The following is a 25,389-nucleotide window of genomic DNA, read 5'->3' on the forward strand; positions in this document are numbered from 1 at the left end:
AACCACGAGACGATACTACCCAGGATGCCGGGAAGGGCTTCGGCGGCTTTACCAGCCAGTTTAGCTAGGCCTTCCCCGAGTTTTTTAATCCAGTCTTTAACACCACCACCACCACTTGGAGTTCCCCCGCCGCCGGCAGGCCCCACAGGGGTTCCTCCCACCAGTGACACCACCAGGGTTGATATGATGAAACCCAATGCAGTCAGAATGCTGGCGATGGTGATCCCTTGCTCCCGGAATAATATCCGAATCTTGTTGACTAAAGTTGTATCCTCGTTCAGTATTCTATCGATTGTTTCCCGAATACGACTGATCTGGGATCGAAGATGTTCACGATTCGAGGAAGCGGCTTCCAATCGTGTACGTCTCTCGTCTTCTAAATCACGTATTCGTTTATTGATGCGACGCTTCATATCATCGTCGTCAGTTTCGGTGAGTTTGGTTTTTTCCCTAGCGATGTGCTCGTCGATTTCGTTCAGTTTCCCCATGTTGTTCACGAGTTCTCCACGCACGCGTTTCACGGCTTCGTCTAAGCCGCGCAGTTCCCTTACCGGAAAGTCAAATCCCGGTAACGGTTTGTCCCAGTAGGTGCTCAACAGTTTTTCTATGCTGTCCGAGGCTTCTGTAGCACGCTCTGGCGTCATTTCATCTATAGTGGTGAGGTGGGATCTGGTAGCTTGCAGATCTTCTTTAACGGTCTTAGGTATTGCACCACCGTAATCACGCATGTTTAGATGTTCACGGATAAATTCAGCACCACCATTGCGGCTGGCTAGAGTTGACAAGGCCAGTGGTTTTTTATTGATCTTGTTAAAGAGGTCAACCCCTGGGGCAGACTTAAGACGTAGAACACCCTTTGTATCAACAAAAAAATTCTTATGGTATATACCCTGGGGTTCAACGTAGTTTTTATCGCTTTTTAAACTTTTGTAATAATCATTTACCGTTGTTTCCAAGAGTTCTTGGCTCAATGGTGAACTAGTAAATGAGGTCTCCTGCTCATCATCGAATGCCTGGGCACTAGCGCCCGGCATCTCCGTCATATCTATGTCTTCATCCATTAGTATTTAAATATATTTTATTTATATATAACAATGTACGGTAGAAAATTAGATCCTTTCAGAAAATTGAGAGAGCCATTAGGTGCCAGAGCCGTGCGACAGTCGGTGACCATCACCAACAATCCCAGCAAGATAGACCAGAACCAAACTCTGCTGGTTAGATTTCCAAACCTTGGTGAGAATGACCTCATTGTACCAGGCACTGTTCGACTGGCGTTCAATATCACGTTGACCTCCGACAACGACAAACGCGAGCTAGTGCGGAACGTGGGTCGAGCTATCATCAAGAAAACGACCGTCAAGATCAGCGGTAACGAGGTACTGAGCATCGACGACAGCGACGTGTTTCACTGCTACAAGGATCTCTGGAAAAGCGAGAGAGAACGAGTCAATGATGTGTACCAGGGTATCAGCAAATCAACCCGGGCGCGCATAGGGTATGTCTTCACGACAGACCAGCAAGACAAGCTATCGGACGGTGAAAAGGCTATCGCTCTAGCATACGGGAATCGATTCTGCGTGCCGCTCGACTTCGAGTTGCTCACGGGACACGCGCCGTTTTACCAGGCCGCACTGGGTGATAGGCTCGAATACGAGCTCACGTTTAACGACTATAGCAAAGTAGTGCGTACACCGAACGGTGATGAGGCCAGTTATGCCATAGACAACATCTCTCTGGAGTTCGACATGGTCACTAGCCCGGAGCTGGCCAGGCAGGTTCGAAGCCAGTACTCTGGGAAGATGGCTATCCTGTACGATCGCGTACTAAGGCATAGATCAATCGTGCGAGATAAGAGCGACACTGTGTGGAATATCAACCTGAACGTGCCGGCGCGATCGATGAAAGGTATACTGGTCGTCCCCGTGGAGGATTATGACCCATTCCGGAGGGACAGCGAGAAGTTTTTCAACCCCGAGATTGAAAAGGTGGAAGTTACCATCGAGGGCGTGCCCAACCAGCTGTTCAGTCATGGTATGAGGCCACACCAGCAGTGGGATGAGATAAAAAAGCTACCAGTGGGGGATTACATAACAAAGGACCTGGACCTCGGCTCCGTGCAGATCGGTGAATACCTGACCACCAAGTACGCCCTATGGTTGGACATGCGATCCACGGATGATGATAAACTGCACGGTAGCGGGCGTCGTATAGATAACGGCAGCGAAGGGATAACCATCCAGATTAATAAGAAGGCTCAAACCGCTGGTAAGTTGAAATTATATCTGTACGTTATTATGGACGCGCAACTTAATATAGACAATGGGAGATTCGTGCAAGCCATCTACTAGTGGGGGTCTCCCCCACCTACCCACTGACCCACACTGCGCTATCATATGCGGGCAGACTGGCTGTGGGAAGACCGTTTTCGTGTTGGATATGTTGGAGGGTTACTACAAGGATGTGTTCGATAACATCGTTATCATGTGCCCTACTCTGAGCATGAATAAAACGTACGCGCGACCTTGGGTAATGACGGACCCTGACGTACACAAAATCGACCCTGGAACACGCCTGCAGGACTGGTTGAAAGCTCTTCACAAGAAATTTAAAGGGGAACCGACGCTGTTTATACTGGACGACTGCAGCGCTAATCGCGAGATAACAAAAAAGAGAGACATGCTATCGTACCTGGCCTTCTCCGGCCGGCATGCAAATCACAGCGTCTGGGTGCTAACGCAGAAGTTCAACTCGGTGTTGAAAGACCTCAGGGAGCAGACGCGATGGGTGGCCTTATTTCACTGCAAGGATAGGGATTCGTTCGAGGAGTGTTTGAGAGAGAACGATGTGATGAGTAAATTAGAACGGGAACGGGTAAAGAAACAGCTCGCTGAAACTAAACACGCTAAGCTCGTACTAAAGACCGACCAACCAGTAGCATATATAGTTTGCTAAGCAAAGCTAAGTAAAAGCTAAGCAAAGCTAAGCAAAGCTAAGCAAATGCTAAGCATAGCTATGATATTTGAAGTATTTGTCGTGTGCAACTTAACTTTCATTTCTCTGTGTTTTGTTTGTATTGGGTATTATATAGTTAAAACTAAATCTTACTTGTTATATTATAAGATGGAGTGTGAGGAATTGCTCGAACAATTGTCTGTGGAGGGTTCCCCAACTGGGGATTCCCCCAAGCGAGAGAAACTGGTGGCGTTGGCTGTTGGCGGCAAAGCCAAACATTACTTTGGAGACTACACTCCAGATAAAATTCACAAAATGTCAGCCGAAGAAATCGATAAGCTGTACGCTAGATACGAGTCCCGGCTCGGAGCAGAAATGACAAAGACAATAGGATCGGCTATGACCCAGATATACACCGGTATTGTATCACAATTCCTTCCCATTCCACCAGAGCGCCGACTTTACCTGTGGGAGGACCTAGATAAAGACCCTTTTATCGAACACGCCGTGAGCTCTATCAGCTGCGGGCTGTACCACAAATATGGTATGTTGTTGGCTCCAGTGACGGCGGCGATTATCACGGCAAAACATTGCCAATTTGAGAGAAAGAATAATAATAATAGTATAGATGGATGCTGCACAGGAAACCCCAGTGGAGGTACCCCCAACAGTGATGGAGGAGACCCCACCCCCAACAGTGACCCCTTCAGTGGAGGTACCTCCAACAGTAACCAGACAGAAGAATCCTAAGAGAGTAGCTGCCGGTAAAAAACGGTGGTGTAACCAACATAAAGTGACCAACCCAACCCGACTGTTGTTGGCTGTAGGCGTAACTGCTGCCGTGGTTATAACATGGTTATACACCTCCCACAGTGAGCCACAACCCAACAGTGAGAACAGTGGGGGTATGGGGGTATCCCCCATGGTAGACCCGCATATCATGTTATAATTTAAAATATTTTATATCATATACATAATGTCTGAGGGGAAAACGTTCGTCAACGACGCATACCACGCCACAGTGGTAGCCAGTCTAGCCGTAGGGTACGCTCGGTTGACTAAAATGGTGCTTAAACAACCAACTATCAAGCTAGATTTCAACCTGCAGGATATGGGTATGCTCATAATGAACCTTGGTATGGCGATGGCCACAAAAGACATCCTAGTAAAACAAGGAATAATACCTGATAATATAATGAAATAAATATAGGGATGGCCACGATAGCTATGATGGTCGGTGGGGCGTTAGTGAATGCCCTGGCATTTTCCGGGAGTAATTTCCTCTTCTCGAAACTACGAGATGATCACGCGGCTGAAATACAGGAAGAAAGGAAGCGACACGATCTCGCTACTGAGAAATTACAAAGAGCACAGGCCGAGTACGCTAAAAAACGCCTCCAGAGGCTCGATTTCATTAACGAACAACTCCAGCGTGAAAACCATGCCGTTCAAACATTCAACGATGTTGATGAAGCAATGAAAGAATACTACCTACTAACTGGTAAACGATTGGAAGCGCTCAATGAACCCACACTCGCTCAGTACTACACACCATCCAAGGGACAAATGAATCGTGAACTGGGCTTCATAGTGTTGGGTATAGCAGCTACTGCGTTGGTTGCTAAGCAATTAAACTAAAATACCTATATAAGTAAACATGAGACCCGCTCCATACCGATGTGAATATATACTTATGGGGAAGACCGAGGCCTGTGGTAGGAAATGCAGGAATCAGGGGTTCTGTTGTTTCCATATGGGGAGTCCTAACTACACGTGTTCTGTGTGTGGTATCGGGGTTAAAGGACACTACTGTTTATGTAAAGCTCACGGAGCGAACGTAGTCAGACATCAACTCATATACGAGAATAAAAAAGGCTACATAAAAGAACGTAGGCGACTGCTCAAGATAAAATCCAATTAGAGATTGGTTCTCTTAGGTGTAAACATGTCTACTATACATTCTTGAATATGGAAGCCTATCTTACGGTAAAACAATTAAAAGCTATAGCAAAACAGCTTGGATGCCGGCGTTATTCAAACCTGGGGAGAGCCGGGTTAATCGAATTGTTATCAAATAACCAAACACTGATCGATGCCTACATAGATTCACACAAGCTGTTGGAAGACTTACGAGAATTGTGGCCAACAAACCGAGTTTGGTTAATAAGTGATTACAAGAAATAAAATATTTTTTATCAAGAGTGGAGGAGTTACCTCCCCTTACTGTGAACCAATTAGACATTAGTTCTCTTAGGTGTAAACACAATGACTACTGTGCGCGAGCTCAAGAGGGTCGCAAAACAGAGAGGTGTTATCGGGTATTCTAGAATGCGGAAGCCAGCATTGTTGAGATTACTAGGTTTAGAAGTCCCTCCTACGGTAAAACAGTTAAAAGCTCAAGCGAAACAGCTTGGATACACGGGTTATTCAAAACTGGGGAAAGCCGGATTAACCGCATTGTTATCACATACCCCAGTAGCACGTCCAACTGTAAAACAACTGAAAACCGAGGCACACGATTTGGGTTTAGGCGGGTATTCTCGTATGAGAAAACCACAGCTTGTAGAATTATTACGACAGAATAGAGCTATTGACCTACAGTTCGTGCGCACTAAGCACGCTGTAGGCAACTATTTGGGAAGTTGGCGCATGCACGTCGATAGAAACATAGACATTACAGATATTAAGCCTCTGATAGCTGATAAGGTCAACCAGGAACTAAATAATCTAGGAAGTATCAAGTTTCAGATCACAGTGAAAATGTCGCTCGATAAGCAGGTTGGGAGTACCACTGAGTATGTTCAGCCTTACTTCCGAGGTAAACAAGAGGTCGTCACACATGCAGAGACCATTGACGCATCAATCGATACAAGTTTTCAGCAGATACGAGAATACCTAGAACGCTACACACACTTAGGGTCCGGGTGGGCTGTAGATAAAATCGATAATGTCTATCTAGATATAGCTAAATACATGCCGTTCAGAGGTGGGTCATACCTAGCCTTGCCTCCCTACTATAAGAACAAACAAGCCATAGTAAACGTTAAGAATAGAGGAAACGATTGCCTGAGGTTATCTATCAGGTCAGCCTTATTTCCAGCTGCCACTAATCCGAACAGGCCTTCTAATTATCCACAGGACGATGGGCTCAACTGGGATGGTATAGATGAACCCACCCCAATATCCCAGATCACTAAAGTAGAAAAACAGAATAATCTGGCTATAAATGTCTTTGGGCACGAAGGTAATACAACAATAATACACAGGGTCAGCCCGGTGAAGGATTGTCAAGTTATTAATTTATTCATGATTCAAAAAGGTGAAACGTATCACTACACGTGGATAAAACATCTCAGCCGGTTGTTGCACGACCAGTCGAAACACGTTGGGGAAAAACACTTTTGTGTACGATGCCTACACTGTTTCAGTCGGGCCGATTTATTAGAATCCCACCTGGAGGATTGCCAAGGTGTTGGGCAGACGGCCATACGAGTCGACATGCCTAAGGAAGGTGAAAATATCCTAAAATTCGACAATCACAAGAATCAAATGTCTGTGCCTTATATTATATACGCCGACTTCGAAGCCTTAGTGGCTGCCGCCGGCGAGGCTCCCAGTGGTGCCTTCACACACAAAACACAAGAGCATAAAGCCTGTTCGTTTGGATACATTGTCGTCCGTTGTGACGGGGAAACGAAAGCTCCGGTAGTGTATAGGGGTCCTGACGCGGCTGAAAGGTTTCTAAAGTGCTTGCAGGAGGAAGAAAAAATTATTAGGAATGCATTGTATAAAATCGCTCTAATGCGTATGACCAGAGCCGACATGCTAGCTCACGCCAGTAGCACTAACTGTCACGTGTGCGACTCACCACTTAACGGTGATTCGGTGAGAGATCACTGCCACATAACTGGTAAGTATAGAGGCGCCGCTCACAACGCGTGCAACCTCAAGCTTAAAATCAACCCTAAGACAATAAACATTCCCGTTGTCTTTCACAACTTGAGAGGATACGACTCTCACTTGATCATGCAGGCCATCGCGAAAATCGATGGTAATATATCGTGCATCCCAAACAACATGGAGAGATACATCTCCTTCAGCTTAAACGGACTTAGGTTCATTGACTCGTTTCAATTCCTCCTGTCGTCACTCGACAGTCTGGTCAAGGCCAACAATACCTTCCCTATCACAGATCGATACACAGACGCCGAGACTAGACACCTGCTCATGAGGAAGGGCGTATACCCATATGAGTACATGGATAGTTGGGCTAAGTTCACAGAGACCAGACTACCTCCTATCGACTGCTTTTATAGCAAGCTGAATGAGGCGTCCGTCTCACGAGACGATTACTCGCACGCGATTAACGTATGGAATAAACTGGGTTGTAAGAACCTTGGCGATTATCACGATCTGTACTTGAGGACAGATGTACTGCTGTTAGCCGACGTGTTCGAGACGTTTCGGCAAACATGTTTCAAGCAGTATAAACTCGACCCCGCATGGTATTACACCAGCCCAGGTCTGTCGTGGGACGCCTTGCTTAAAAAGACAGGAGTTAATTTAGAATTGCTTACAGATTACGACATGCACCTATTCATTGAGAAAGGCTTGCGAGGTGGGATTTCCATGGCATCCAAACGATACGCTAAAGCAAATAATCAATACGTGAAAGGTTACGATCCTAACAAACCAACCAATCACATTCTCTACCTCGACGCAAACAACCTGTACGGCTGGGCCATGAGCCAGTATCTACCTACAGGGGGATTCGAATGGGTACCAAACGTTGATGTTATGAGCATTGCACCAGATTCGAACAAAGGGTATATCCTCGAAGTTGACTTAGAGTATCCCAAGGCATTACACGCATCGCACAACAGCTATCCCCTTGCGCCCGAACGTATGAAGGTTAACACAGACTGGATGTCTGAGTACCAACATAACTTGTCAGGTGGTCGTGTGGCGGACGTTGAGAAACTCGTGCCTAACTTAATGAATAAGACCAAGTACATAGTTCACTATCGCAACCTACAGCTGTACCTGTCATTGGGTATGAGGCTGACCAAAATACACAGGGTGCTCATGTTCGATCAGAGCCCATGGATGGAGCCCTACATCAGAATGAACACAGACCTACGAAAAAAAGCCACCAGTGATTTTGAGAAAAATCTCTACAAGCTCATGAACAACTCGGTGTTTGGTAAGACTATGGAAAACCTGAGGAAACGCGTAACCGTGAAACTGGTTAGATCTAGTGAGGAAGACAAGCTCAGGAAATTGATAGCCAGTCCGGCATTCAACCGTAATAAAATATTCACAGACGACCTAGTTGCCATACACATGAAGAAAAGTCACATAAAATTCAACCGACCTGTTTACGTTGGGATGAGTATCCTCGATTTATCCAAACACCTGATGTACGACTTTTACTACAACGAGCTCAAGAAACAGTACGGCGACAGGTGCGAAGTGTTGTACACTGACACGGATTCCCTGCTGATGGAGATTCGAACTGAGGACGTGTACGAGGATATGAAAAAACACATCGATTTATACGACACCAGCGACTATCCTAAGACCCATACCATGCACAGCACGGTAAATAAAAAGGTCCTAGGTAAGATGAAGGACGAGTGTGCTGGCACGCCAATAGCCGAGTACATAGGTTTGAGGCCTAAGATGTACTCCATATTGAAAGCCGACAATAGTGAGATCCGAAAAGCTAAAGGGGTTAAGAAGTATGTGGTGAAACAACACATCAAACACGCCAGATTCAAGGAGGCTCTGTTCAAGACCCGTACCTTTAGGCATAAGATGAACACGCTTAGAAGTGATGGACATAAGATATACGGACTGACTATAAACAAGACGTCCCTATCGCCTATGGACACGAAACGTTGGATAGCTATTGATGGTATAAACACATACGCGTATGGACATGAAAAAATTTGAGGCTATTTATTACAGCCCGCGTGGATATTGGAAAGGAGCTAGCGCAGTAGATAAGCTAGCTAAAATGGCGCGAGTATCACCAGAGAAAGCCAAAGCGTGGCTTGAAAAACAAGCCCTGTGGCAGATCTATTTGCCGGCGCCACGCTACGTACCTAAAAGGAGTTTCGGAATTAACATACCTAATAACATTCACCAGGCAGACCTACTGTTCCTACCTCATGATAAGAGGTACAAGTATGCCTTAACCGTAGTGGACGTAGCCAGTCGTTACAAGGAAGCCGAACCCTTGACCACGAAAGATTCGGCCAAAGTAGCCAAAGGATTAGAACGCATATACAAACGCAGCCCGCTGACTTGGCCAACAGAGCTGCAAGTTGATCCAGGACGGGAGTTCATGGGTGCCGTTTCACAACTGCTAGCCAAACACGATACAAAGGTCAGACGTGGCACGGCCGGAGCCCATCGCAGCCAAGCCATAGTTGAGAGATTTAATAGGACTTTGGCTGAGCGCTTGTTCGGTTATCAGTATGCTAGGGAGATGACCACCCCTGGAAAACGATCGACCGAATGGGTAGCGAGGTTACCAGAGGTGGTGTCAGCAATCAACCATGAAGTCACCCGTCTCACCGGTAAGAAACCGGCAGACGCTATCAAACTAAAATCAGTGTTAGCAGAGTCGTCTGCTCCATTGCGTGGAAAGGAGAAACAGATACCAGATAGGGCCTTAGTTAGGTATCTATACCAGCCGGGGGAACACGAGGGCGATAGCCGTAAGCGAGCCACCGATCCTATATGGTCGGTCAAAACTTACAACATAGATAAAGTGGATATGAAAGCCGACGAACCTAACTTGTACTACTTGAGGGGTGGGCCGGGTAGGGGATTTGTAAGAGAAGAATTATTGATCGTACCGTACGGCACAGTGTTACCGCCTGCCAAGTCACGGTAAACGTGATGGCGTGGCTTTGTAGTAGGGGCAATAATAGCAAGAGCTAATGGTCCCACCAAAGCCTCATTTACTAAATGAGGCTTTTTAGAGGGGTTTTTGAAAAGTGTTTTCGGACTATCATTCCCTATACTACTCTATACAAATGTGTTCCAGTGTGTATTTTTAGTCAATTCTCTTTATTATTATTGAGTTGATACAAGTCTCGTCGTTTTCGCATTGAAACAGCATTTCAACAAATGTATATAATGTAGAAAACTGAATTCTTTTGTGTACAAAAAAGTGGAGCATGCAAAAGATGCAGACAACAAATGCAGAAAAAGATGCTTTACTGGAAGCCTTAATTTTAAACACATGATCGACGTGGACGTATTTTATAGGAGACAAACGTGACTGGCCACGGAATAAAATGGAATTAGATCTTGGGTGGAAATAATTAAATGACGTGCATAGTGCAGTCTAAGGGAAACCGCTCTAAACAACGTTGTGAAGTTAACTGCCGTTGATATTCCAATAAGGAATAAGTAACGGATGTTTGTTACAATAAAACCCATTCCTTTATGAAACAGTCATCATGTTTTTATCTGAGCACGTTTCCAAAGTTAACGATTATTTATATATACAGGGCGAGTTAAATTCTAACACCTACGACCAGAGAATGGAAACACGTGTAATGTTCGGGTTTTGTAATTGTCCTGACGGTTTATAAACAGATGGATTAATTAATACCTTTTGTTTTAGTATCAACAAATAAACGACACTAACGGCCATAGGCTTAAAGTAGAATAGCGAAAATTGGTGAGGTCAAAAGAGCTTGTTCAGTAACGGAAGACCGGGCAACACAATGAAGGGTTAGTTTTGATTGGAATTACAATCGATGGAGACATCTGGACGCCTTCGACCCTCTTCTTCATGTAAGGACTGGAGTGGTCATTGAGAACCCTCCATCGACCTTGAAACATTCTCCAGTGACAAAGGCTGCTTTCTCGGAGGCTAAAAAGGCAACAATGTGACCAATTTCTTCTGTGGTACCCGCTCGACCAATTGGCGTTGCTTTGATCGCGGCACGATCCAGCTGGAACAGTGTGAGTGAGTGACTGAAACACTATTGTGTATCTATTCTGTTGACAAAGAAACCCTATTTGGTCTGGTTATACCTGAACGCCACCTGGCTAGGACCAGGTTCTTTCTCAGTGCGTGACAACTTTACATCAAAATGACGTTTATTGATTTATTTGTTTCTTATCAAGGAAAGCCTGTTTGGCCTTGCTCTTTTCGAAAACCAGCCTGATTAACACTCATTACGAGACCGATGAGGATCAGGGATAGACGTGCTATCCAACATTCCATACTTGTCATGGAGACAACTAGACAGGTCCTTGTGTTGTTGATGACTGAACTGACTGACCCACACTCGATTATTTACAGACCGCCGCTATGTAGCTGGAACATTGCTGAGAGCGTTGTTAATGCGTTCTTAATGCGTGATAATCGTACATCAAAGTTGCTCTTGTTATTAATTCTCGGTTTCCGTTCCAGATATGATACCATCAAAATAATTACCTGGGCAAAAACCTCTTTCGATATGGAGCGAGACAATATTTGAGTCGGTATATAACCGGGCCTGAAACAGTGACAACAACACCAAGAATAGAACAATCGTGCCAAATGCAAGTGTAACAAAAGACATCTAATCTAACAGTGAATACAACCAGTCAGCTGTAATAATGAATGTAATAGTCACAGGGATAGTATTTTACAATCGTGTAACGAAAAGACCACAGGATATGCTAATTTACTGATTTTGTTTCAAACCCAAACTCCTGCTCGGATGGAATTATGAAGTGATCGATGGTGTAAAGTTATTAGACTTCGGAGATTGCGTCTTACATAGTAGATGTTATCAATTACCGCATGTTATTGTATTCCAGTTGTGTAGAATGGGTTCTCTGATTCAGACTCAATTATTTACTGACCGCCGCACCCACATTGGTATAATGTGTGAAGCCCATTTTCTGGTATTGCCCAGCGGTGATATTGCTGGAATATTGCTAAATGCGGCGTAAAACTAAACTCACTCGTTCACTGATCGCCGCGATACAGCTTGAATTTTTTTTCCTGAGTACGGTAATTACCAACAAACAAAACTGAACATATGCACGAACTGAAATAAGTGAGTGAGTTAATATTTATCGTCACATCGGCAATATTTCATCCATATCGTGACGAGAACATGCAACAATGAAAACGACCATATGTACATTATACAATCTGTCAAAGAAGGACAGTAAAAGAACTAGAATATCACAATTATCATTAAGTCTAAGATTGTCTTGATACTAAAGAGTGTTACAGACAAAATACTGCTTTGTGGAACACCCTGATCCTGATTATAGTGGTCAAACAGGGTTGAACCCACTCGGACTTGAAATTGCCTGTCCTTTAATTATTAAAATCATCCACAAATAACGATCAATCTATTTGATCGCTTAAAACTTTAGATAAACTGTTGATCTTTATGCTAAGAAGAGAGACAGACACAATAGTGCCTTATGGAACACCCTGATCCTGATTGTAATGATCAGACAAGGTAGAACCCACTCGATCTGTCATTTAAAAAGTTGACTATAAATTCAGGCAAACGACCTCCCAAACCGAAGTCATGTAAGTCTCTTAAAATGCCATATTTCCAGGTTGTGAGTGAATGAGTGAGTATATATTTAACGTCACATCGTCAATATTTCAGCCATATCGTGACGAGAACATTCAACAATGAAAAAGATCATATGTACATTACAAAAACCTGTCAGCAAGGGACAGTAAAACAACTAGAATATCACAAATGGGATTAAAACTAGCGTGGAGAGGTAAAACTAATAGCCCTATTCGGACAATACAATATAAAAACAGGCTATAGATCGCCAACAACTGAAGGCAGATCATCATACTAGGGACCATGGGGACTTACAGTACCTTTGTTACCTGCATGGACCCTAGTTGGGTTTACATCATCCCCTCAGCTGTTAGCAATTTAGACATATCTGAATAGTCTGAATAGATTATATATTGTTTACTTTTAAGAGGTGTTAACATGGTGTTAGCTTCTGCTGTAAAAATAGAACTATTATCTGATAATCTAGAAGATATTGTTCTGGATCCAATGACAGTGGCACAAGCCACTGCGCCACCGTCCTTGGATCAATCTGTAAAAAAGGATTTATAATTTCTATATTTATGTTCCAATTGATTATATTCTTGTTTATAGTGTAATTCATTCGTTTCTGATTTTGTGAAAGTGGTCAATGTTATGTCCACTTGGGGCCTGACCAACTGCCAAGGAGGAGAAGAAAGAAGACGGGAGGGAACTATGTTTTCCAGCTCAATGCCGGCCGAAGAAAGAAATGGTTTAGTTCTATGTCCTAGAGGCGGAACAAGAGAAGATTGTTGTATAAATCCTTATAAAGGGGATTGAAACACAGTTTCAAGGCAGGGTTAGATTCATCATTAGAGTGTAATTTAGTAGTGTACTGTAAAGCTAATTTTAAACGGCACTGCTCAAGAGATCGTTCATCTGCCTCAATGTAAAGACTGTCAATAGGTGAAGTTCTAAAAGACCCAAGACAAAGTCTTAAACCTTGGTGATGGACAGAATCAAGAAGTTTCAGGTTGTTTTTGCAGGCTCCTCCATAAACGATGGAGTCATAATCAAGTTTTGAGCGGACGAGTGATCTATATAGGTAAAGGAGGGTAGTCTGATCTCCTCCCCACTTTGAATTAGAGACAACCTTTAATAAATCGAGTGCCATCAAGCCTTTGGCTTTTAGGGATTTAATATGGGGCAAAAAGGTCAAATGTGAATCACAAATAAGTCCCAAGAACTCGGCCTCCTTGACAACTTTGATAGGGGTGCCACTTAGAAATAGTTCTGGGTCTTTATGAGGTTTATATTTACGGCAAAAGTGTGTACAGTTGGTTTTTTATTTAGAAAATTTGAAGCCATTGTCAAGACACCATTTACCTATTTTGTTTAAACACAGCTGCAGTTGTCGTTCAATAGTATGCATATTTTTCCAACGACAAGAAATATCAATATCATCCACAAATAACGATCCATCAATTGAATCGTTTAAAACTTTTAATAAACTATTTATCTTTATACTAAAAAGTGTCACTGACAAAATACTGCCTTGTGGAACACCCTGATCCTGATTGTAGTGATCAGACAGGGTAGAACCCACGCGGACTTGAAATTGTCTGTTATTTAAAAATTTGCCTTTGAATTCAGGTCCAGTTTTAGGTATTGGTACTACTATAGCATCACACCATGAAGTAGGAAATTTCCCAGAAGTTCAAATATCATCAAAAATTGATAAGAGCGTCTCTAAACAGGATTCTGGTAAGTGCTTCAGGAGTTGATAATGTATTTTATCACCTCCTGTAGCAGTGTCATGAGCTTGATCAGGCGCAGTATGGAGTTCATGAATAGAAAACGTTTCATTATAATCTTCCCCATTATCAGAATTTTCTTTTCTTGTTTTTTTTTATATTGCTGAAATTTAGGTATATAATTAGAAGAGGAAAAATGTTTAGCAAGAGTTTCGGCCAGGTTATTTGCAGTATCTGATTTATCAGTAAGTAATTGATCCCCATGTTTAAGATGATGGACAGTAGATTTAGTACCTTTACCTTTAATTTTCTGGACCATGTTCAACACCTTGGACATGGGTGTCCGAGAATTATTTTTGGATACATAATTTTGCCAAGATTGGCGTTTGTTCTGTTTAAAAGTACACCGTGCTTTAGCATTTAAAATTTTAAATTTCTTTTAGTTATACACCATAGGATGGCGACGGAAATAATGTTCTGCTTTTATCCTTGCTTTCCTAGCTTGTTTGCATTCATCGTTGAACCACGGTTTTCGAATATGTGGAACTGCAGAGGACTGGTATACCCTCATCAGCTACGGGGTTCAGTTCATCAGCAAAACATTTAATAGCATCAGGAACGTCAATAAAACGTTCGGGTTTAAGTTTTTCAGCACACAGTGTTTCATATAAAGCCCAGTTAGCCCTTTTAAAATTCCACCTTGATGATGGAGGAACATCAGATAGAGTTACAGCTTTTAATATAGTAGGAAAATGGTCACTTCCACAGAGGTCATTGTGGACTGACCATTCGAATTCATTAAGTAGTTGTGTATTTGTGAGTGAGAAGTCGAGAGGAGATTAGGTCCCTGTACCAGGGTGTAAATATGTGCTGGAACCATCATTATAAATACATAAATCATTGTTAGAACAAAAGTCCTCCAACAATTTACCTTTAGCTTTTGTAGTTACACTACCCCAGAGTGGGTTGTGCCCATTTAAATCTCCCATTATAATACAGAGTTTCGGGAGTTGGTCATATAGAGGTTGAAGATCGGATTTGGGAAACATCGAAGACGGCGAAATATAGAGAGATCATAGCGTAAACGCTACATGTAAAGTAATTCTCACAGCAACAGCCTGCATATTAGTAGTAAGTGGAACAGGGCTTTGAATAACGTTTTGTCTGACTAGAATGGATGATCCGTCGGAGGTGAAAAACAATGATATGCACTAAATGACGAAGATCAAATGTATCTGTTTGTTTTAAATATGTCTCTTGGAGACATAACGCCGAAAGTGTAAACTCTTGGACTAATATATATAGCTCTAATTCATGTAAATTAGTCCTCAATCCTCTGCATTCCAATGTACAATATTATTGGAATAAACTATCTTTTGGGGTGATTTATTGGGGATCTTCCCTGCACTCTTTTGGAGGGCGACAAGCTGTGTGCCCTAAAATGAACGTTTTCAGATACGTCCATGTCTTCAAGACCCATATTTATTGAACAATTGAATTTTAATTGGTGACCCTTAAGGAGCTCTGCCACTTTGTTATTTTGAAGCATCAGGCTTAGGCTTAGGTTTACTTTTAGCAGTTTGTTGACTATCAGCTGTCGACTGAGGCTTTGAGTGTGACTGAGATGATGATGATTTGTGATCAGAAGAAGATTTTTATGTACTAGGAAGTGATTCCTCAGTCTGGTATGATATAGTAGGGTACAAAAGATGTGGAGAATCGCAATTTACCCAAGTCAAGGTAGTTTGCCAGCCTGTGGATGATTTGGTTATTTTAGAGCTAGACTCAGAGGATGGTTTTGCTACTGTAACTTTCTGCAAAATTTTACCATTTTTTTTGCCTCAGAAAAAGAGATATTTTGAGTAAACTTATTCTGTTTATCTCCATTTGCTCTTTCCAGATTGGACACTGTTTAGAAAATGAAAAATGGTCGCCTGAGCAGTTGGTGCATTTTTTAAAATCACTGTCACAATCTTCTGTTGTGTGTGATTTCTCACCACAGAGAGCACACACAACAGGCAATGTGCGAGTAGTTACACTGTGTCCATATTTCTGGCATTTAAAACACCTGAGCGGGTTGGGGATGTAGGTAGCCTGCCGTCACTGATTTGGGCGCATTTGGAGAGGAAAAAGTAAACAGATACGTATTGGTCTTGATGGTTTCATTGTTTTTCCGAGTTGAAAAGCACTTGACGTAGAGTACACCTTGATCCTTCATGTCTTATATTATATCATGGTTTGACATATCATCAAACAATCGATCCGATCTCTAACGATACGTTTGCTTGTGTCCATGGTTTTGTAAGCAGACACTGTTTCCAGAATGCCCACGAAAGATTTGATCTAGATCAGGTTGGTTGATTGTTGTTTTATCCCACACTCATCTAACAGCGCACAGGAACGTAAGCGTCTAATGTTTTTCACATCCCCAGCAATACCTTGAATACCTTTGGATACAGCACAGGGGTTCAACTTTAACGGTGTGATGTCAGAAGTCTCAATCACAATGAAACACGGCCAATACTCAATCGATGCAGACGGTCTGTGATCAGTATAAACAGGATAAATTTCAAGTGAACATTTTGTTATTTTGGGTGGAATTTCATAAACCATGGTTAGAGTAATACGGTTCATCATCCGAGCTCCCCACCCACCACGGAGTATCATAACGACAATGCTAAAGCAAGCGGGCCTCCAGTTTACAGCACCATGGATACCCGGATGACATACTCCAGCAGAAGAATTAAAGATTAATAAGTCCGCCAGACTGGCCCATGAGGCACCGCCTTCTGGGCATACAACTCTAGGCAAAAAACATGAATTTATAAAATTGGAATTCAGAATGTCCAAAAATCGGCCAGGAACTAGTAATATACATATTAAAATTCTCAAAATTGTGTGCAACATTACATATAGTAAATGCTCAGGGCTTGGCGTGACCACCCGATTGGTTGAAGCGGGCCCATTTCAACCATCCGTCTAGGTGAAGTTAGGGCCGAAGTGGTGTGTTGAGCAATAGGAACACTGGTCCTGCTCCCATACCCTCAACCACCAGGATCCCCGCCTCCACCGACACAGGGTCGCAACCACGGCAAACGGGTTGGTGGACAAACTATCCCTCGGTATCCACGACGGGGGCGAACGGCTCTTGGCGTTACCCAGCACCCACCCCGAGGACGTGGCCGTTTACGGGTGCCGGACTGACACAAGTCAATGTGACTTTCCGTTTAGCTCTTACCGTTCTTTGTGTACTTACTTGACTGCATTCACGCGTACTCCGTGTGACACCATTTCTGTGGAAAGAAATTAAGCTGTTTGTTTGCTTGCTGATAAAGCCACTTTGTAATATTCAGTTGTCTTATGTGACAGGTATAGCTAGTAGCATCATTAATGTAACGATGGGTAGTTTAAATGGTAGACAGATATACTAAGCAATGTCATGTGGAATTGATAAGATTTACAAATGCGGCAATAGACGGATGTTCATGGTGTGCATGGTAAATGTATAATTTTCGTAGATTTGAAAACGTTTTGCATACAAGTGAGAAATGGAATTCGTTTCCAACTACATCTGTTTCATAGCAGTTGAAATATCTACATAATCTGCTTTCTTCATCTATTCCGATTCTCCGTCCAATTCAGTCCTTAAGTTGTGGCATCCTCATCTAAAACTTGACAGAGCTTTACGTTCTTCATTTGATAAGAGTTAGATATAGTTCGACATTCAAACCCGATTTCTAGGTTGCATAGGAAGATAGTTTAGAGTTGTTTTTACGTCATCTTTGAATATCTACGTCAATGATGCGTTGTATTATTTCTGATACAAACAGTGTTTTATAGTCCTGCATGTGTCTCCACAAATCCATATTGAAATAGAATCTGTTTAGCCTTCGAAGCCCATGATATATTATTTACACTGCCCAATCCACATCACATCATGTGGGTCTACTGTTTGAGAAGTCGATGAGTTTCCATTAAAAGAAGTTTGGTCCAGTATGTGAGTAACTTCGTTACATACGTGACAAAACAGTATTTCTTCCACAGTCTCTAAGAACGGCAGCACTGCATGTAGTCTAGGTACAAATATAATTTTCATGAGATATTTCACCTGAGCGTTTTCTATGTGCTGAACATGTTGGAAGCCCCAGAAACAGCTCCGTATGTGAAGATTGGTTAAAAACATTCTATCCAATAAGTTGCAGCTACACTGATCGGCAGTCCAGCACACATATATTACCTGACGTACTTTCTCGGCTTGTTGAACTAACACAGTTGTTGTTTGAGTCCAAACTGCTATTGGTGTAAAGATCATGTATTTATAGGACGCCACGACTGTAGTCTTCGATCCTTTATGTAACCACCTTTTGCAGTTGCACAGAAGTCACCGTTTCGAAAAACTACAATCTGCGATTTATTAATGTTTAAAGCGAGACCCTATTTCTCACAGCAGGTACAAAGAACATTAACATGATTTGAAGTCCCCTTGCTGTATCTGTTGTGTTGGCCACATCATCCGCATATAAAAGAGATAACACACATTTGGATCGTCTTCCGAAATATAAATACCTTAAAGTTTACATTCTGATGCCGTTATTTCAGTTGCAAGTTCATTAATATATAGCGTAAAACGTAGCGGGCTTAACATACATTCCTGTCTTTTTCGCTAACAACACTGGAAGATTCTGTTAGACCACTGGAAGCTCTGACATATGACTTGAGTTTGGAATACATATTTCGCAGGGATGTCAAAATATTGCCATGCATGTTATAGTTGATGAGTCGATACTAAAGATGTGAATGATTCACGTTGTTGTCGAAGGCTTTCGAAAACTGTATGAAAAATCAATAGAAACGGCCATCCGATCGTGTATTCCGTCCTAATACTGGCTTGGTTTTCATATAATACTATTATCAGATGTCCATTGCGGTAGTCTTTGATATAATATTTTTGTGAACGTTTTCTCAATGACTGAGAATAGTCACATCATTATAGTTATTCACATCATTTTGTCATCCACCTTTATAGAGGGAACATATTGTAGCTCCACACCATTCTTTGGGGAAGTTTCAAAGGACCGAATATCTTCCTACTGAACCGAGGGGCATGTTCAGTAACGGTACCACGACTGCAGAGCGCTGAGCGTACATGTAATACCACCGTACATGTAAAACCATCAGGTGCCTCCAGAGTTGCACTTTTTAAACCTTTTCTTGTGACAGATTGAGTGACTGATTACTACAGAAGTTTCAGTTTCTATACACTGTCGAAACCAATTCAACTATTAGTTTTTCTCTAACTTTTAACTATCCAATACTCCTGGTGTTTCGTAGTCAAAATTTTGAATACTGGACTATAACCGACGCTTACCGAATGCTTGATCTCAATAAAGTCTGCCCAGCAAACTCTATCACCTCACATGAATGGGCACCATATGTTTTACAAAAATGTTTTGCAGTTTTACCTTGCGCTAGGTATCTCGTATATGTGTCCAAGGCCGCCTTCGACATGGCGTAGATACCCACTGTTGGAGACTGCATGGGAGGAAAGGTGGATATTTTGAATGGGTTTTGTATGATAGATGAAAGTCACAGATGCAGATGATTTACTTACGGTGATACCAATATCTAAAATGATGACTTAGGATAAAGTTCGTTTTCTGACCCATCAAAACAAGAGCATGTCATGAACCAAGTGTGTTGTTCATTAATCTTTGTAGCCTGAGCAAATCAGATTGGGTCTGAGGCATTTTTCAGATTAACTGAACAACGGGAATCACCCACTCCAATTAGGTATTATTTTAATACCTGATGATTGTATGGGGTGATCATAGAAAACAGGATACACAGGAGACACAAACAAAGAAGCAAGTGACCTGCCAATGGAGACACAACAAAGTTGACGCGCAGCTGTTCAACGTTCCTCGTACTCCTTGGAAACTCTCAAGCAACAAAACAAAAGAGAAACAATTGAAATTGCCACTACTAATTCTTTCTTTACTCGCACAACATTCATTCGGCCATGCCTTTCGATTTTGCGTGTGATGCATGTAGATTGAAATCGATCTGTTGGGTTTGAAGGGATTGGTTTTACGGGTTATAAATTACTCTTGTATTTGCGAACATCACACTCACAATTGTACTCGTGGTGCACGTGGAAATGTTAACAACACATCCTGAAACAAAAACACTGATTTGTTAAGCCATATAACGAGTGACACACATAACATCCTACTGCAAAAGCTTGGAAAGTAGCAGATTTTAGATTTTAACATCTCATTTATATATTAGGTGTTTTAAAATATAATTTTATGGCCTATGATAAGGACGCAATATGTTTGTATGTTTGGATCACTGCAGTAGTATCCTTTGTGGAAACACTTTATTGATGGAACATACAGTATATCTTCCTGTTAAACATTGAGTTTTCTTAAATCTTGAGAAAACACGGCGTTTTGAAATAATGTTAGGTCTAAAATCATACTCCTAGCAAAAAATTCCAGTACCTTTAGATTCAATCAAATACGGTGCAACTAGCTGTGTCAAAAACACAGGCGCCTCCACGTTTATGGCCATGAGACTGTCGTACAGCTCTTTTGTTGCTGATTGCAGTGGACTTGTAGCTGTGATCCCAGCGTTGTTCACCTAAACACGGCCAAAGATACTACAGTTGCTTGCTGACAACCAGTAATGTGATGAGTATATATTCCAGTGAATCGTGTGATTGATAATATGATAATATGACATGATATCAACCAGGCATCCAATGATGGCTTTTTACAATTATGGTTTGGTCAAGCGGTTCCTACATTGGTACAAATCTGGTTCAGGATCCTAGATCTGGACTTGTCCATGCTGTTATTGCCATCATATACACATGGTCATAAGGAAAGCCACGCTACACCAAAACAAGGCGTACTGGACGTAATGTAGCTTACATTATTTTACCCACAAAGGGAAAAAATCATTGGGGACATGCTTCTAACCCTTGTTATGGTGTTATGATCAGTGACTTTGTGGGATTGATCTGTAACTAAGCCAGATTTGTAAAGATCTACGAGCTACAAGCTACAGGACTTGTTTGCGTATGAAAGGTTTCCAATATCGCCAGAATACTGATGAGGAGTTTAGGTGTAAGTTGTTTCCACGCTTGATTTGAATTGACATTGAACGACAAATTTCTACTTTCAAACTAAATTCCACAAGCAGGTTGTCATTGAAAAAAACGTATGAAAAATGTATATGCTTTCTTTAGACATACATTTCTTAATGCTATTTTCTGACTTCTGTTCTTCTGCTTATTATAGAACATGGAATCTTTCTGCATTCCTGTATATTTACCAATTGTAAAGTTGTAAAGTACAACCCAAATACTCGAAACACTGTTTTATGAAAAGAGTGTTCTACCCATCAATGTAACCTTCTGCTATTTGTGATAAAAGAGGCCTCAAATCTGTTACGTGTTTCGGAAACTACTTATGTGTTCTTAACAATAGTCGAGTTCAGCAGCCTAGATCACGAGCAATACATAGACATTGAACGATATGGCCTTAATACTGATTGCTGATCCCCGATGGCTGTGCATCGATTTTTTTCTCAACCAGTTATGATTTGGCAATGAAGAGAAATCTTCAAGTTTGTCACATAATCACAGTGTATCGTATTATGGTATGAAATCATTTGAAATCAGATCTACAAAGAACATAATTGAGAAGTGGTGGCCAGTAACCTTTGCTTGTCACGAGAACACGCGCCCCTTGGAAACCCTACAGCATGGACCGATGTTCACAATATCACTCACTGGAATTTGTGGTCCTGCCTCTGTGGGAAGTGAATGTCTTTTTTATCAAGACATCAGTTTCAAGCAATGAGTTCAACTGGACGTGTCTGGTTCCAGATTATTTACCAAAAACTGAAACATCGCAGTTGTTTTCGTTCTGATGGTATGCATCCAACCCTTCTAAAGTATTGCATGTACTCACCAGAATGTCTATTTTCCCGAACTTCTTCCTGGTTGCTTCCACCAAAGTCTTCCTGAAAGCATCCTGTGTGATGTCACCAACGTTTGTGAGAACATTCTGAAACCGAACGTTAGTGCGCTATTGAAAACCATTCCATCAGTATGAATGGACACTTGCCTCCACTTGCCAGTGACGAAATACAGTCAATAACAGGTTAAGGAAGTAACCTTTTGACTTTCGAAAAGTGCCGATTTGTAGTTGTTCTATTACAAACATCATGTGGTCACTCCACGCCTTAAGGGCTCGAATCGCTGTCATTCATGTCGCTAGGGACAGATTGGGTCATGTCAACATGCGTATATTGGTATTGATTGTATACAAGTGATTCCCTTGAATAGCTCAAGATTTCTCAGTAGGTGTCTATTTACTTCAGAAGCTTCCGTCTTGCAGTTCTTGGCCACTTCCTCCAAATTTTTCTCGTTCCTACCAGTCAGTGACAGTTTGGCTCCTTCTCTCGCAAGTACTGTTGCAATTCCTGCCCCAATTCCCGAACTGGAACCTGAAAGGAAGAATGATCCACGCCATGCATTCATTTCCCGATTCCCAGCTCGTGGTTCTGTGTGTGTGTGTGCGTGTGCGTGTGCGTGTGCGTGCGCGTGTGCGTAATCGCATGAGTGGAGTTTCCAAATTACGCCAAGCTTGTAAGGGGTAGTGATCAAGGTTTTAGTGGTCACAGTAAGTGTTTAGAAAAACATTTCATCTTGTCTGTTAAGACGGTGTGCAGCGGATCAAACTATCATCATTACAGCTTGTTCAGCTTGACGTGAGCTACTCTACATATGCATGACCAGGGAGGTTAAATGGCACAAACGGCTGGTGGAGACAACTTCATTACATAGGGGAGCTGGCTACCTAAAATGCACGGAATAGGAAACATTAAACCTTCTGTAGCTAATTTTTAAAGGAAGTTAGGACATTGCTGACGATTTCTCGGCGACCTTGTCTCGGCTATTCGAACATGTTGACAATCACTTGACAAAGGCGCACCCCACCACAATGATAAACCCAACTAGCTGTGACACGGTCACGCAATGCATTAGTATTCACTTTATCAGGTCAAACCGAATAACCTGCACATGCATCAGCGTGTGGGCTTTCGGCGGAGTATGCACATTTCCTACGACTAAACTCATATATGTGAAATTAGACACATGGTTTGACCAGTCAGAATCAGTGTCGTTCACCAGAGGGAGGAATGTGATTAACGTTAATAAATTTCTTCTAAATATCATTTAAAATGGGCTCATCTCCTCATACAACAAGTATTTGTCTCACAGACGAAACTTCGGGCGTGCACACATCCTCATACAACTGACGCAAACACAACTTTTGCCACAGTGATCTTCCTTACGTGTGTCTAACATGCCAATCCCCGGGGATACAAACACATAAAATGCAGATCCTAATAATACTTTCAACACGAAGAATTTCACCTGTGATGAGCGCAACTTTTCCTCTCAATGCCATGGCAACAGGAATTCAATGATCCAGAAGCCGAATTACAGTTATACGTATTTCACGGCTAGGAGTGAACCTAATATATCGCCACAGGTACATCCGGCGAAGTCACATGCAGCTATGTGCACCCTTGCGCTTATACTGCAAGTAAGTGACCTCAGTCCAGCGCTATCGTTATGTAACCTTGACACAAAACCTGAATCTTCACAGCACACTATGTACCGCCATCTCGCTAAATGTTGTCTACGGGCTGTGTCTTGCCTAGAAACAACAACCTGATCTTTCAGTAGTGTGAAGGTTGTGGGCAGATTTGGCGTGCTAGTGTACCTGTGAGTAAATAAATATTAGTTTAAATTGTTCACTTTTTGTTGGTGTAGCTTGAGATTTCAATCACACGCAGCCAAACATTCAAACATTATTAAAACACAGTTATCATTTATCGAAGATACACGAAATGGATTCATGATTGACAAAAAAACAAATATACAAAATTATAGGCGTATAATCGCAAATTAAAACTGCAATATTCTGTACTTGAGTTTACCTCTCTCAAAACGAAGCAGCCGAGATACCGAAACCAGTCAGAGCCGGTGGGTGTGCACTCGTGTGTAACGAAGTTATTCTCAGTGGCCACTGGTTCATTTGCCGATACCCTTAGCCGGCTCTTTGTTTTTAGCTTATAAGCCAGAAAGTGTTGATTTCAAAATGCATGTGGTCAGAGATTGAACTTGTGCATTGCATATTGTCATTAGCAGACAGGCAGGCAGACATATAGGTGTCAATAAACCAGACATTGAGTCTGATAATGACAATCAACATGTTTTGTTTACGTAACGAGTAGATTATTTACTTATTTGTGTACACAGCCAAGATTAGACTACTGCTCACGACCCCATACTCGGGGCAGGCATCCTGTTTCAAGCTCCGCAAACCTATTCACTGCGTATACGTTATGGACGCAGCGCAGCGTAGATGTTGAAACCACTTTTTTCTCCAGCGCTGCGTGAAAATTAGTGAATTGTTTTAACTCCGATTTTGTGGCCTTTTTTTTATCGTGTTTTTTTCTCAACTTTACAAGTTGAATTGCTTTTTTTTTTTTATTTCGGTAAGTGCAAAGTTGTGTTTTACGTATCATATGACCTTTAAGGGACAATCAAACGTGGTTGACGTATATATAATATACGGGCGTGTCTTCACAACTGACTGATGTGTGCTCTGAATGGATGTGTTTCACATCAATGTCCAAGCTAAATGACTGAAACAAACCGATGCTGGAAAAGATAAACATGGGATTTATATTACGAGCAACGTTCACCAGCATGTGACACTGACAGATGCTTGGAAACCATTCGTGAATTACTAGTATGAAACTAGATGGCATGGTATTAGTAGCAGTGTCCCACGGAACTCTTGACAACAAGCTTTTGGTATAGGTATTTCATGATGGGAGACAATCAATCATGACTTTGTATCGCGATGTGTGTTCTGAATAATAATTATGGTTTTGTGTGGTATTGTTAAAAGGTCAAAATGTATCCCTAGAGCAGCAGAGAATTACATCAGATTCCACATACACTTGTGTAGTTTGGCTCTTGAGTCATAAGACACTGTATGGAGACAGAGAGTCTAAGGATAATGGCCTTTGGCCATAAGTTAGATATGTCTGTCGTA

General features: G+C 42.1%; 1 protein-coding gene across 1 annotated transcript; it reads right to left on the minus strand.

Moving 5' to 3' along the window:
- Positions 1-10,018: 10,018 nt before the first annotated feature.
- On the minus strand, positions 10,019-24,045 carry LOC137282393 (uncharacterized oxidoreductase MexAM1_META1p0182-like). The gene is made up of 9 exons (XM_067814140.1): positions 23,694-24,045; positions 22,629-22,759; positions 22,222-22,317; positions 20,746-20,884; positions 20,375-20,415; positions 19,705-19,774; positions 17,499-17,535; positions 11,420-11,480; positions 10,019-10,931 (listed from the first exon to the last, which is right to left on the minus strand). The coding sequence occupies exons 1-9, from the start codon at positions 23,725-23,727 to the stop codon at positions 10,767-10,769; spliced, it is 774 nt and encodes a 257-aa protein (XP_067670241.1). The 5' UTR covers positions 23,728-24,045; the 3' UTR covers positions 10,019-10,766.
- Between the last annotated feature and the right edge of the window lie 1,344 nt (positions 24,046-25,389).

Source organism: Haliotis asinina, chromosome 4, assembly GCF_037392515.1.
Source record: "Haliotis asinina isolate JCU_RB_2024 chromosome 4, JCU_Hal_asi_v2, whole genome shotgun sequence".
NCBI classification, from domain to species: domain Eukaryota; kingdom Metazoa; phylum Mollusca; class Gastropoda; order Lepetellida; family Haliotidae; genus Haliotis; species Haliotis asinina.